Genomic DNA, 15,049 nt, shown 5'->3' on the forward strand with positions numbered 1-15,049 from the left:
GATTAGCAACGTCCTGTGAAATTTTCACCGTAATTTGTAGCAATTTAGTGCGATCTGTCAGAGGCTCCACAATGTGTTTATTTTCCAATTTTGTTGTTGACGTGAATTAAAAGAGCAATGTAATGTGTTCATACGTGCATATTACAGGAAGGAGGACAGATTTATTTACCTCTAAACTCGCTTCCACACTTCCACTGTTTCAATTCCAGTCATTGTGCTAAAGCATAGTTTCATATTTTCTTCTGGTAATGGCTAGGGTCAGAGCTGAAACTATGAATACCACTGAGGCACCACAAGATGAGTAGTATATACATAATTCATGGCACCATTAAAAGTAAAGAGTGCCACAACATTTACCAGGCAAAGTAAAAACATTGTCCCCGTCTGCAGTTATGGTAAATCGATACTCAAGTAAGTGTAATAATCTAATAACATCAGCACAGTGCCTGAAGAGTGTGTTTGTGTGTGGGAGAGTATACGCTGGGGAACAATTTGCTACATACCTCCCTCCAGTAAATACCCACAATGTGTCGGTTTATAATGTAAGCTGGAAAGAGAATATTAACAGGAAACTAATTGCTTTAAATACCATCTTCGAATTTAGGCCCATATGGTATAGCGTTTGTGGGCAAACTTTTTTTGTTTGTTATTTATAATCGAGCACTTAATACAATAATAAAGCAACGTAACTCTTCTCTTTGTTTGTTGCTTTTAACAGCAGGATATTTCTTTTCATTTGAATTTAACATCAAGATATGTTTTTGACTCCAACTGACTCACTTTTTGAATGAATCTAGTTCAAGTCATATAAAACCATTTACTTATACAAAACTCTTAGCCCCCACAGAACTTGGGCATAAGAGAAAACGTCAAAGGAAGAAAATTTTTGCTGTTTGGCTCCCAGTGAAACCGAGGGATAGACTGAAACCAAGACAAAGAATGAGAAAGCCTTCTAAGAACATCATTAGTAAGCTTCACCAACATAGTTTTATGTGATAACAGTCGAACAACAAAACAAAGAACAGACTTTAAATCAAAGGGTCTTCAATTTGCTTTTATCCATCTTGAAAAATCTGGGTCACTGTTATACTTTTCCTCATAGTTTCTATGTTGGTTTTAGTTTCTCATCCTGATTCACTCTGCTGGTGTTTCTGTGTAGTCCATCCTCATATCAATAATGCCTAAATAGGCCACAGCATCTATACTTAGTTTTTTGGTATGACTGCAGCCCACGCAGCAGAATTCAACACACCACTGTCCTGTTAAACGTTTACCACTGCAACCTTTAAAGTGTAAAGAACTAAAAGGCTTTCACATTCTCATGGTTCCTTGATCAGCAGAGATGCAGCCCCCAGACTCTGACACCTCTGCTACACAGCAGAGTTTATGTTGTGTCAGGTTCCCCACAGATTCCGCAGTCTGTCTGTGGGCCAGGGGAGCTCGGGGAATCCCTGGAGAAACACACAGCTGGGAGGTTATTGAATTTGAAGGGAAAGACAACACAGGGAAGAGGAGAGGATAGCACTGGCTCACTGGAAAAAGTCGAGAATGACTGCACCATAGCCGTGCAAAGGGAGTTGTGGCCGTACAGGGAGAATGTTACATTCTGCAAACATAATTCAAGGCTTCCTTTTCTTTTTCATAGCAGAGCATGGTCTGAAATTACAAGTGGGAATTTGTGTTGAAGTATACACCTCCAGTGGGTTACTGTTACTGTTATTTTCTTGCTGCAAGGGATGAAACTGGTATTTTTAAATTCCACCTTTTTCTAATTCAGAATTACCCTTCTGCATCACATTATATTCATGCCAAGATCACAGAATGTTCAAAATGTATTTGCATTTGAGTGCTTCTCTTTCATCTTTAGTGCATATTAATGTAGTCTGTTCTGCTGCATTCACACTCTTTGCTTGCTCTCTCATTCGCTGACTTCACATGAGCATTACCCTTTTCAAACATGATAATGATAAATTCAACTTCTCTATGCATTTATCGCATGTTTGCTCCATACCAACGCAAGCTGAGAACAGCAAAAGATTTTTCTGTTGGCTTCTATATATTTCCTGTAGGTTACAAAGGTTATACATTCTAACTGATATACTGAAGCTGTCTCTTTTATTGCAAGTTCATCATACGAGCCTTTAACATTATATCTAAGATGTCTCATGTGGACTGAGGTCTCTGGAGACCCAAGTGTAACCCAAGGACAATTACATTCAATCAAATGGCTTTACACAGTGCCCCTTTAGATGTTTCAAATACAATCCACTAGCTGTAGGGCCTAAACGTTTTATCCACACATATTAAATTCATGGTTATGGTTCCTGGCTGATGCAGTTCTTATGACACAAATCCCTTTAAGTTGTTTTGTAAAGTGGGTTGCGCAGTGAACTTGTGATAGTGTGTACAGATATTCCTCACCTCAGGGTTTTAAAATAAGTTACAATCTGGAACATGCAGACAAATTCAGAAACAGAGTACAACACAGAGAAGAAAAGGACTCAGGGTGTCTTTAGTCAAACTTTTAGAGAAAAGAAGGAGTGAAAATGATGCACTGCAGAAGTCCCGGACCTTTGGACATTTGTCGCTGGGGATATCAGCAATGTAGTCAATCCCTCTCAGTTGCTTTAACACTGGTCTTGCATGGTAAGTGTCAAACTAATCACGATAAAGAGGTGGTTTGTTCGTTTGAGCTTATTTTGTACTACCTGTCTGCCATGTTTGCAAACTCATATCACATTCTAATCATTAAAAATGGCGTCCCAGATTACTGCGCAATTACACTAATGTAACATGACGGACCATTTGATTTATTCAGGCAGCTGCCATGCTGTAGTGGTTACAAGACATATTAATGTTTTGCTGAATTTGTGAAAATAACATGACTGCATTTCCTCTTAATCAGGTACTCAGCTAATTTGTGATTCTGATTTCCATTCCAAAGATTAACAGATTGGCAGAAAACTTTAATTTCACAAAAATGTCACCCCTACACACCACCGGCAATATGAAATCCCTTTAGAGGATTGTGTTAATCTGGAATGAATCAGTAAATTATAGATATTCGGGGTTCAAGAACAGGGAAAATCAGACTGTCTGTTATATGTGTCATGTGTCTTCAGCTCATTGTTTATCTGCCAGTTTGTCAGCCCAGTAGCACTTTTAATTCCTTTTAGCCACACTTGCTTGAAAGCTATGACATTTTCATTTACCTTCATATAGTGTGACACATAGCAGTGGGTGCAGTTGTTTTAAAAGGTTTTCCTACCCCCTAAACAAAGTGTGGTAAGAAAAGAATAACGTGAGAAATCAAACACAATTATGGTTAAGACTCTTTGTATTATAAAATTTCACTCAGTAACTGATTTGAAACATCACTTGTCATGTTTAACTCGTTAACTCATTTCTTATTTAGCTAGCAGTGGTGTTCTGTTGGATGAAATCACAACAAAGAACGAAAGTGGCATATGATTCTAAAAGAAGAATAGCTCCTCTCGGCGAATGGAAAATTGCAGTCACACAAGTAGCAAATGGTAAAATAATAACTTTCTCAGTCACTGTTTGACAGTCATTGAAGTGCAAGATCAACACATGTTAATTTTTTTTTTAAACTGAAGATATGCACTCCTCCTGCCAGACTGTGTACCTGGATGCATGTGCAGTGAAAAAAGACATTTCATGACAATCCATAAAAACCTAAACTTAAATACTAATATACAACCAACAACTGGAAATTTAGAAGAAAGAAAGCCACAAAATTATATTTTTGAATCTTTTGCGTCAAAGAAATATAAGCTTCTAGAGTTCTATCTCCTTTTAAAAATTGTTCAAAGCAGACCAGGTTGTTTTATATCATTTTATCAAACAGAACAGCTTACCTTTACAGGACCAAAAGGTCAGTCCATTTCCTTGTCTTGCAATTTGGTGTCTCAAATACCATAATCCATTTCATTAAGGAGTTTTGCTTCCAACAAACCCATAAATGTCATCTGGACTGAAGCATCCATTGTAAGCGACGGATGATGCAAAGGGTACACATATGTCAGTACTCCATCTGCAGCCAAACTGCACAGTGCAGTTGCCCAGTATGTACATATTCAGGTTCCAGTCAAGCTTCTTCATCAAAAGGTGTTACAGGTTTCTTTAAAATTTCCAGAATGACCTTTCCCCTCAGTACCATCAAATATATGTACAATGACAGCCACTATACTAAGATGCAACAAAGCCCTTCTGCATTTCTTCTAATCATTAATAATGATGATGATAACTGCGATCTCCACGGATGTTCAGAGGTTTAAAAGGATCTCTTCTGTGCTGATAAGGTGATTCATCATCATCATAATAAAACACTTGTATGTAATGTCCTGGTAAGAGGATTTGTACCATATTTAAGAGGTGAGAATGCACCCTCACACATACACTCACACACAGGCACACGCACACACACACATACACAAAAGTACCAGACACATAGATATCTAGTATGCTCTTTGAAATCTGATGACAGAACCACCAAATGTAACACATCAAGGGAGCGGCCATATGTTGTGTCTTTAGCCCTCATTTATATTCTATTTGTGTCTCTATGGGGCAACAGTTGAACCCTTCCCACTAGATCTGTTGGCAGGGTCACAGAATCATATCCACTATGATTTTTGAATTCAAGTAACTGCCAAAAATTCACAGCATTAATTCTAAGAACATAGGTTGTTTGAGCAGTTAATTTACAAGTTGTTTTGTGTCTGTAACCAGATGTATTTTTAATTTTGGGTTTGGATATTAAGCATTACACAGGTTCAACATAATGTGCACTGGTATATAATATGCTTCTTTTTAAAACCTCTATGGCAGAAAATTTGATATTTTGTCTGAATTCATCTGCAATATTATCATCATCATTATCAATATACTTTCTTATGTTCTCCCCCAGATAGTATGGGCTCATTTTAGATTAAAAAAATAACTTCAACACACACATAAAACCCTCATATGATTCAGAATTACATTCTCCTGCAAAAAACACTATGTTGGTGGGAGGGGCATAAAATAACAAACTCACAAAATCCTTCACAGAGCTCTGGAATAAATGGTCACATGTCCCATTTGAGCTCAATTGCAACAAACATTTTAGGTTATTGTTTGATAAATAGAACTATGTGTTTTATTCGGCATGATGCTAATCCTTTCTCATTCCAAACCATTTCCATGCCAGTGCAAAATGATTACTCTGGGACAAGCATACTGACTAATGTCAGACTAAAGTGCTTTCATTACGGCTAAGACTAAGATCATAAAAACACTTATTTTCCAGAACCAGTGGTGTCTACAGCCCATCTATACCAGAGTGACTAAAACCTGTCTGAACATCTTAACAAAGCAGCTGCCCCCCTATCATTACCAGGATGACTAATGGCACCACAAACCATACATTCAATCCAGGTTTAGCACACGGAGGACTGCATAATGTCTCACTCTTTACTTGTGTGCTTGCCACATTGACCCGCCACAACCCAATATATGATTGATTTATTTCACACGTAATGATACATGGCTAGACAACTGTACACATTATATCAAACTAACAAAAATAAAGTAATACATAGTTGAAACGCAAGAAGCGTAAATGGCATTTAACATATGAAAGTTACACTGTAAAAATGTGGATCTTACAATTGTCATACAACCAGACATTATTATTATTAATATACTGTACATTTCCATTCATTCCAATCATCCTAAGATGGATGTTTAATCCCTTCTTTAATGCTGCTGCAGATGTCTAACCATCCTTATGACAGCATTTAATGGCATGAGTATGGTAACCATGAGCAAGGAGGTCATATCAAATTCCTGTCTAAAAGCAAATATCTGGCTACTGATCGGATTCAAATAACACATTGTCAACACTTTATTTTACCCATACAGGTCTTTGCATTAGATAACCTTTTTCATGTTTGTGAAACATCATTTTATCATTGTTTGATGCTGGCATTTAAGTATCAGAATTGTCAATCCAAATACCAAGTAGCTGGCTTTTACAAAATACATAATACACTTTCAAAACACAAAAGTTTGTATGATTATTACTGAAACAACAGACAAAAATTTGTCAAACATAGATCTGCATTTACTGTTCTACAACCTAAATGGACTTTATGTCACAAAGCCAATTGAAAGATTCACAATGAGTGTTGCAATTGAGCCCTTATGTTTCTGAGAAGTAGCCAAACTTAAATCATAGCAAACCTCCACTATCACCGCCCCTGATTATTCACTAAGAAACAAACTATACCAGCTTATACATCCATCCCAAAATATGTCTGCACCGAAGTCTGCAATGATACATATTTAGATGAAAATATATTTATATAATTTGTGGATTTTTCACAGTAGTTTGTACTGCACTGTACCTTTTTGTCCATCTATTTATGCCTACATAATTTTCACCTTGAGGGAGTCTATTGAGTCAGTTGCGAGAGCGTGTGTCTCATGTTTTTTTGTAGAAGAAAACTGTCTCTTGAATTTCATTCTGCGATCTCTCAGCTCTTCAGTGTCGTAAGCGCTGTGCGTATCTTTTCAACTCTGCTGGCCGACAGCGGGAACTGATTTACTCTGAAAGGCTTTTTTTTTTCTATGAGAACACAGCTTGTAGAAACTGCAAAAAACATTTGCTTTGGCACAGATTTACATTGTAGCAATGTCCACTCCTTGATCTCCATGGCCATGGTCGTTACTACAAACACAAGTGGGCCATTGTGGTAATCCTTGGCTCAGTACACCGTCACAGATTAGTCTATGTGTTTGTGTATTGCGGTGTCAGTCTATCCTCTCTCCTGGTGTAATGTCAATGCACTCTAGTGTCTTATCATTCCGCACTTAAACCCAACATCAATTCCCTCTCTGTCTTTGACTCTTGCTCACCCTCCCTCTACTCTCACTTTTGTTTTTAGATCTGAGTCTCTTGGACGTTTTCCTTTGAGCTCCCCTTAAAGAGAAGAGGCTCCATTTGAGGATTCTGGTTTTGGCCCATGAAACCTTTGATCGATCCATGTAAGCCCATAGTAGGCATGGGGAGAGACATTGGAAGTGGAGGGGAAAGAGAGCTGGGGTTGGTGTTGATGCCATTGCCTGATGTGGCGAGCAAATTTGATGTTGAGATTGGGACTGAGGTACACGAGATGGGAATATCCTGGACATGCTGGTTCTTGCTGCTGATGATCCCCCCTGGTCCCATCCCTTCGGTACCGATACTAAGACCCATCACGTTATTGTTGAAATGGTGTGTTTTGTAGTAATGGTTGAGGGTATCCGTGCGGCCAATGTTGGGAAGGTTGACTATTTCTGGATGATGTATTCTTAGCGTTCCTTCTCCACCAGAACCAGAATTCATTGTTGAACCACCTGAGATGCCACTTCCGGCCCCGGCTCCAATCTCATCCTCTACATTGACAATTTCAATGGCTCTGGCTGGGCCATGATGCTTGTGTAGTTGGTGCTGCTTACGAAGTTTATAGAAGACCACCAACATTACAGCTGCCATAAAAGTAATGGCCACAAAACAACCAATGATGATCTTAGTTGTTTTCATTACATCGTCCAGGCCGGGAATGTTAGTTACATCCATTATAGACACAGTCACTGCATTTTCACCTGCTCTGTTAGCTCTTGGTGACAGCGAGGAAAGAGATGAGAGAGAAGGCGATATAGTGATGCCAGGTCGACCATCTAACCCTCTCTGAACAGTAGGATTAGGGAAATCTATGAAGGTCTCATTGATATACTGTCTTGCCGAGTTCTCTTCCTCTCCTCTTACTGGTTCTACCGTTTCTACAGTGACAGTGGTGAAATAGCTGTAACTGTTGCTGGGGTCAGAAGCAGAAACATTGAGTACGGCAGTGGCAGTGGTATTTCCAGCAGAGTTGGTTACCATACAAGTATACTGCCCAGTGTCCTGCACGGTCACATTTGTGAAGTTCAGTGTTCCGTCATGAAGTACTGAAATCCTAACTCGGTATGATCCGTGTGTCATCAGAGTGCCATTTGGAGTGAACCAGTTCACTGAGGTCATTGAGGTACCAGTACGACATTTCAGCTCAGCAGCCATGCCCTCTGTGACATTGAGGTCAGTGGGTGGCTCCACAATCACTGGGGCAAAGCAGGTAAAGTGGGTCTGGTCTAGTTCTCCAATGTATTTACCCTTCAAAGCTGGGGGGGCATGGCAACGAGCACAACATGTGGTGTTGCTAGGAACTGTTTCTTTCAGCCACCAGCTGAGCCACAAGACATCACAGTTGCAGACCCAAGGGTTGTGGTTGAGATGCACCCTCTCTAACTGGTGCAAAGGGGTGAACAGATCATGAGGCAGGGAATGCAGGGAATTGTGGGAAAGATTGAGCTCCTCCAAGTTCTTCAGGTCGTCAAAAGCATTACGTTCAATGACTGACACTCTGGAGTGCATTAGCCACAGCTTGCGAAGTGACACTAGACCCTGAAAGGATCCAGGTCGGACGATCCCAAGCTGGTTCCCTGACAGCTCTAACTCCTCTAGTCTCACTAGTGGGGTAAGGTTAGGGATGTCCTTCAAGCCACACATACCAAGATTCAAAAAACGCAAATTTACCAGACCTTCAAAGGCAGCCTCTGAGATGAAATCCAGCTTCCTAAGTTCCCCTAGATCGAGACGTCGTAAAGAGGGAACACGATGAAAGGCAAAGGCCGGCAGCGTCTCTATGGGGTTGTTTCGTAACCATAGTTCCCTTAGCTTGCTGAGGTACTCAAAGGCTTGAGATGGTACCACTGTAAGACGGTTGTCAAAAAGCTCCAATGTATTTAGGTTGGGAAGACCATTAAAGGCTCCCACTTCAATCTGCCGAATGTGGTTTTTGGATAGCTGGAGAATTTCCAAATGCCTCAGATGCTTAAATGTGTCAGACTTGATCACCTAATGAGAAGAAAACATGGAGGCACATTGTAGCAACATCAAAACTAATGTAATCACAATACAGTATTTGTTCGTTTTTAGGTGAAAGCATGTTTACCTGAATTGAGTTCTCTTGTAGATTGAGGTATCTTGTGTTCTCTGAAATACTGTCTGGGATTTGATCTAAAGTCTTCCTTGTACAGATGACACGGCTTGCTTGGTTGGAGCAGGTACAGGGGGTGGGGCAAGGGGGTGCTGCCTCTGTCAGCTGAGGTCCATGGTTGTGAAACCACAACAAAAGCTGGACCAACCAGAAGAGGGGGAAAGGGGTGCGGGGGCTAGTCACCATGACAACACGCATGGCAACTGAGTCATGACCCACCCCTATTGCTATGATGTTGATAAGTCACCTCCAAACAAGGGAATTTAAGTGCTTATCTTGATGTTCATACTTAATGCCCTTTTCTGTTTTTCTCTGTAGAGCAGTTACTTGTACAACAGAGAGAAAAGTGGGATGTTATATTAAAGACTCTGTTTGACATTAAAAGCTTCCTGTTTAACTTTGCTCATACTTTCTTAAAAATCTGAATCTCTAATTTCTTTTCAATATTTCATTCAAAAGAGTCCTGAACTTTTGTTCCCGTGACACACAAGGAGCAACTAAATGTGGGGAAGGTGTTTCTTGTAGAAATGTGTCCCTGTAGAGTCTGTTGCTTCTCACTGTAGAGGGAAAAAGAAAAGAAGACACAAGAAAGAAGTCAATTAAGTGCACAGTGTAATATATTTAATATATTAGCCGAATGCATGCATACAAGTAATCATAAGACTGGATTTGATAGGCTGATTTTGGCTTTTTTCTCAGAAGGTGTATCCTAATTGTATAACTGGTAACTCAGCCATTTTCTTCACAAGTTGATCTTAACATCAGTATCATAGTTTGAAATGGCTACAAAATGTTATTGAAACTTCATCCCAGGTTACAAATACCACAAAAGACCTACAAGGATCTAATCATCTACTCTATGTTACAGGCAGGCTTATGATTAAATACTGTCAAGCAAAAGTAAAGAATGCAAAGATGCTCATATTATTTTCAACTGCTGCTTTATCAATTCCTTGTGTTTATTAAAACACAAGTGCAAGACATCCATGAGAAAGAAGCACACAATCACAAATAAGGTGACAAATAATGCAGTAGAAATTAAGGTATGAGAAGATGATTATTGAACCCCTGACATTTTACTGCAATGCAAATGCTGTATATGATATGCAATATTCAATCGTATAGGATCCCCAGCAACTAAAGTTAATACACCAGACATGAAAATGACAATAAGAGTTTGAGTAAGGAGAGAAGAAATGCTGGTATAAAAATGCTTTCATGCTTTTGTGTCATACACAAATATAATTTATGTTGTTCAAATGCCTTATATGGTTAGAAGAGGAAAACATCTTTTTAAACAGAGATGGCTGCAAGCATCAGCAGACTCGCTAAATTTAGAAGTCCTTGGGCTGTTTGTCTTATAATGATTAGAAAGAGAAAGTCTTCCTTGTTTAACACCTTATGCTTGACACTGTGACTTAAACAGTCACAAGTCTGTGACGTCTGTGGAAAATATATAAGAAGATCTTTGTTTCCTAACTGCTATGTTAGCATTGTGAAAATCCCATTTAAAATAACCCATGAATACATTTAGCAAGTGTCTATCATTTCTAGAATAAAATGGTTAATTTTTTTAAAGCTTCCATAGCAGCACTCAGCATCTGCTTTCCTATGCGACGACGATGCATTTTCTCCTAGGAACACAGTTGCTGTGGTAACCTGCTCACTCACCATCTTGTGTTTTTACTGTCCAGTGCCCTATTCCACATTACTGTGTTTAGCTGTGCTTGATGAACATTTGCTGTTCGTAACAGACTGGCAGCACCTATGCAGTATATTTCACTATATATTTGATCTGGAGATTAAAGTTAAGTCCCATTGCAGCGTTTGTTCTCAAGAAATGTTTAAAGTCAAACTTCTAGATACCACAGATACATTGACATAGTTGCATACAAACCTAATAAATTCAATTTGACACTTAGGCTCCAGTACCACAAAAAAAAAATCTACACTGAAATTTTACATCTACAAGGTCTGAAGATTAGATTATGATCAGTCGTCATTGAAAACATAGTTCTGAGATCTGGCAAAGCGGCTATTAGGAAAGCTCATAACGGAATGTCTGCTAAAAATAGATTTTTTTTTCAGATGCTCTGTGAAGAGGCAAAAACTGTTCTCTCTATGGTGAGGAAGTAAAGACAACAATAAGTCTTTTAAGATTTAAGGAACGTATTACAGAATAATAAATCAAACTAGAATGAACAACCAGCAATAGTCAGCAATGATCATCAAACAGAGTCAGAGACCAAGCCTCACTATTTCAACCACGGGGGTTTCAAGAGTCTGGACAACTCACTGATGCTAAGATCAGTCCTTTTGTACAGCGTTTGGCCATGTACACATACTTGTCCTGGCAATTTAAATTCCATCTTAAGTACACGGAGCACGATGGGAAACCAACCATATGCTGTTAAGCAACATTTGCTCAAGGAGTTCATGCCTCTCTGTTGCATAACAGTTATGGGAAAACCAAGTGTAACACATGCAGAAAAAAACTAATTTCCCATTGCACTCTGCACATCCCACTTCCTCTCCCTGTCTCTTTGACACACACACAAAGGAACACACATCCTTATCTATGACCATCTTAACTATAACTGCCACAGATACATAACGACACATTATCCAGCTCAGATTAGAGAGTGCGTGTTTATTTATTGATACAAATGATAAGCCTAAATCTTACTGTGTGTGGCTCCCTTGCAGGACATTGTGTTAAAGTGTTCTTTAAGCTCTTGTTCCCATCAGCCCCATCCAGCAAGTAACTGTGCTTTTGGATAGTTTGACTGACTTGGAGAAAATTGTTTCAATGACTTTTTTAGACACCATATCAATTTCAGAAAGGTAGTTTTATAGATACAGTGATTTGTGGAAGCATCAACACATAATTAATATTCCATACCAGTGCCCTCAAGAAGAATTAGTTTTTTAAGCCTTGTGTCCTACACTAGCACCTCAGTTATGACACAATGATGGCAGTGCTTTAGATTTTAGTTTTTTTTAATATGCTTTTGGGTGGAACTGTAATCCTGTTCCAGAATTCATCCATGGGATGTTTTATTATGCAAATATTCTTTTCAATCCATCTTCTTTAAGGAAATATGCATGATGAATACATTTAATTGAGCGACATTTTTCTCTTTGCAGTGCATTTGCATGAAACAGTATAACCTGCCAAGGTAGAGCACCATACTGGATGAAACTGAACAGCTTGACGCCTGTTGATTTGACCTCCCATCTTCAAATCCTCCACCACATAAGAGCTCAAGAACAACAGCATACAAAACGATGAGCCTTATTTTTAGATTATCACACCTTGACTCATCTGAGGAGCAACTCTCTCGCTAGTGGCCCTCACCCTCATCCTTGTGTTTTCCTAGGGGTTTATGACGTGTTTAAAACATGTCATACATTGTCTTTTTCTGACCAATTTCACTCAATGGTATTTCTGTTTCTTGATCTTAGCCGTTTTTTCATGTCAAACGCAGATTGCAACCATGTAGATATTGATTATTCGATCGGGCCCGAGAGAGCGCTCAGTCGTGAAAAGACAAATTAGCTGCAAGCTGCTGACCAATTGCTACAAACCAATCACATCATCGTAAGCGCCTGATTGCATCAATGTCCTGCTCTCCACAACAGAGTCCTTAAGTTTTATGAAGAGGCAAAAAGTGGTGATGTTTTCAATAAACACCGAGACTGGGAGATGTTTCTTGTATGCCTACACGGAAAAAAACATCGTGTATTTAGAAATGATCGAGAAGAACACAAAGCTGGTGCACAGGTGCAGCAGGGCCAACATCATCTACTGTAACTATGACAACACTAGATTGATTCAGGACGTGGGAATCGGGGTGGGATTGGACGCATTTCACCAGTATATTATCAAGCAGCGCTGTTTGGAAGACAATGTAGGGTTTATGACAAATGATTTCACCAGCTTCAACCGATGACAAGTATTTTTCACATTTCACTTATTTTAAATCATGACAACCCCCCCTCCCCCCCTTCCAAAAAAAAAAAAAAAACACGCACACACACATGTACACATAAAAGCAGCAACCTGGCCATTTTCTCTTGTAGTCGCTATCTATAATCTGCAATCTCGCCTCATCATATAGCCTCCGGCATAATATCTCATACAATTGAACAGAATGGCCTTATTCATCTATGCAGCTGCGCTCACTACGGCGCACCTTCTCGGGAACGCAATTGAAATTCTGAATAGGCCTAATTCTGCACATGCTGCATTACAAAATGGCTTGCATCCATTCTCTCTTCGGGGTAATGCCATCATGACTGCACCCAAAAACAATCCATAGACTATATATCTCTTGAAAAAAAATAGTAACAGTGACACAGTAGATATGCTTAAGGAATCAAATGATACGAATACATTTGCTTGGACATCAGACAAAGCTCATGTTAATCAATCTCTTATATTGTTAAGCATCTTTGCAACCTTTGCACGTTTCATTGCTTAATCATTTCCATCTCGTGACTGAGATGGCAGCCTCCATACAGATTAAGTAACAAATGCCATAATTACGCCGGCCATTTCAGTCCTTCTACACGTACATCAAATATATTGCTTATACATACCTTAATGTTTCGACAGCTGCGGCGTGATGTCTCTCTTCTGTCTCCTTTCGTCCCCTCTCCGGTCGTCTTTTCCCCCAACCTCGCTATCTGTCTCTCCTTTTCTCTTCCCTAAATTGATTCACTTGTTTCCACGGCTGTGAGCTGGCTCTTGTTCTTGTAGGCTAGATCCGCAGCGCCAACGCAACGCGGGGAGCTACGGTGCTGTCAGGTTAAAGATGAATACAATCCACTCACTCACGCAGAAAAAAATAAAAATAAAAACCCAGATCAGATAACGGGTCGTTGGAGAAAATGATGTTATAATTGTCACACTGAGGGAACAAGGTTGGGGACGAGTGCATCGATGCGCCTTATCCTTGGAGAGGAACGCAGCAAACGCGACGGCGCCCGCTGGGCAGAGCAGTTTGCGTCCAGCATAAGCGGCTCTTTACGCACATTCCGTATGTTCCAGACTGAATCCCAATAAGACACGATTAGGAGAATATGCCACTGCGTTCTTTAGGTGTTTTGAAGAACTACAAATGCAGTGCTAGTTACAACCAAAATAAAGAGATATCTAATCAGTTTTTGGGGTTTTTTTGTACTCTCTTCTGGTTTTGTCTTCTATCACTGGTGCAATATAAAAGTGTAATAAGCTGCTATGTACTCACACAGGCCCATGTATTAATATGACACAGCAACACTGAAGAATCACCATGATAGACTGGAGGCAGTGTGTTTTCTTCAGTTAAAGGGGCATTTTTAAGCACTTTAGCCAATTTTCAGGTGTACCTGTTTTACCACATGACACCAAACATCTGCAATAGGCAACATTTCTTGATCTTGAAGAATTGTGTGTTTGCTTAGATTCATAATTCATGCATGTGTTAATGGGCAGCTAAGATTAAATCTAGCAGACTAATGAAGTCTGTTTTCTGCAGACTTTGCTTGTGAGTATGTATTTTTTTTCCCCTGTGGTGGATTTAAAGTTGTAAATAGGGAAGTCACCGCTACTATACTTGTTGTCAGCAAGGAGAGAGACAAGTGTGCTGCTGTGGTGTAATGGGGATGGTCGCCTTCAAAGTCCTATGTGTAGATGGTGGAGGAAGAACTCTGCTGACACAGACTTGGTCGAACACTGAAACCTTTTATTGCTAACCAGGTCCGTATCAGAATTACAAAATGATGCATCAAGTCTGGAGAGATCTTCAAAGCCCAAATGTCGGTGCAATCTCTCTCTCTCTCTCACTGGGGGTGCTTCTCTCATTAAGTAGGGTAAAACTTTCCCATATTTATAACCTTGAAGATACTGTGTGTTCCCATCAACAGGCACATAAATAGAATCTAGTGTGTACTTATCTGTAGAGCCTCTCCATGACACACTA

General features: G+C 39.6%; 1 protein-coding gene across 1 annotated transcript; it reads right to left on the reverse strand.

Annotated features, from left to right (window-relative positions):
• Positions 1-5,511: 5,511 nt before the first annotated feature.
• lrrc4bb (leucine rich repeat containing 4Bb) lies at positions 5,512-14,062 on the reverse strand. The gene is made up of 3 exons (XM_072373158.1): positions 13,686-14,062; positions 9,039-9,640; positions 5,512-8,941 (listed from the first exon to the last, which is right to left on the reverse strand). Exons 2-3 carry the CDS (start codon positions 9,279-9,281, stop codon positions 6,947-6,949), a joined length of 2,238 nt encoding a protein of 745 aa, XP_072229259.1. The 5' UTR covers positions 9,282-9,640; positions 13,686-14,062; the 3' UTR covers positions 5,512-6,946.
• Between the last annotated feature and the right edge of the window lie 987 nt (positions 14,063-15,049).

The sequence above is a fragment of the Leuresthes tenuis genome, unplaced genomic scaffold (assembly GCF_036924035.1).
Source record: "Leuresthes tenuis unplaced genomic scaffold, fLeuTen1.0.hap1 SCAF_20, whole genome shotgun sequence".
Lineage (NCBI taxonomy): Eukaryota > Metazoa > Chordata > Actinopteri > Atheriniformes > Atherinopsidae > Leuresthes > Leuresthes tenuis.

Excerpts from the sequence above, each read along its gene's own strand:
- lrrc4bb (XM_072373158.1), bottom strand. The coding sequence starts at position 9,281 with ATGCGTGTTGTCATGGTGACTAGCCCCCGCACCCCTTTCCCCCTCTTC. Across the intron at positions 8,942-9,038 it reads TACAAGAGAACTCAATTCAG|GTGATCAAGTCTGACACATT; the intron begins GTAAACATGCTT and ends TCTTCTCATTAG.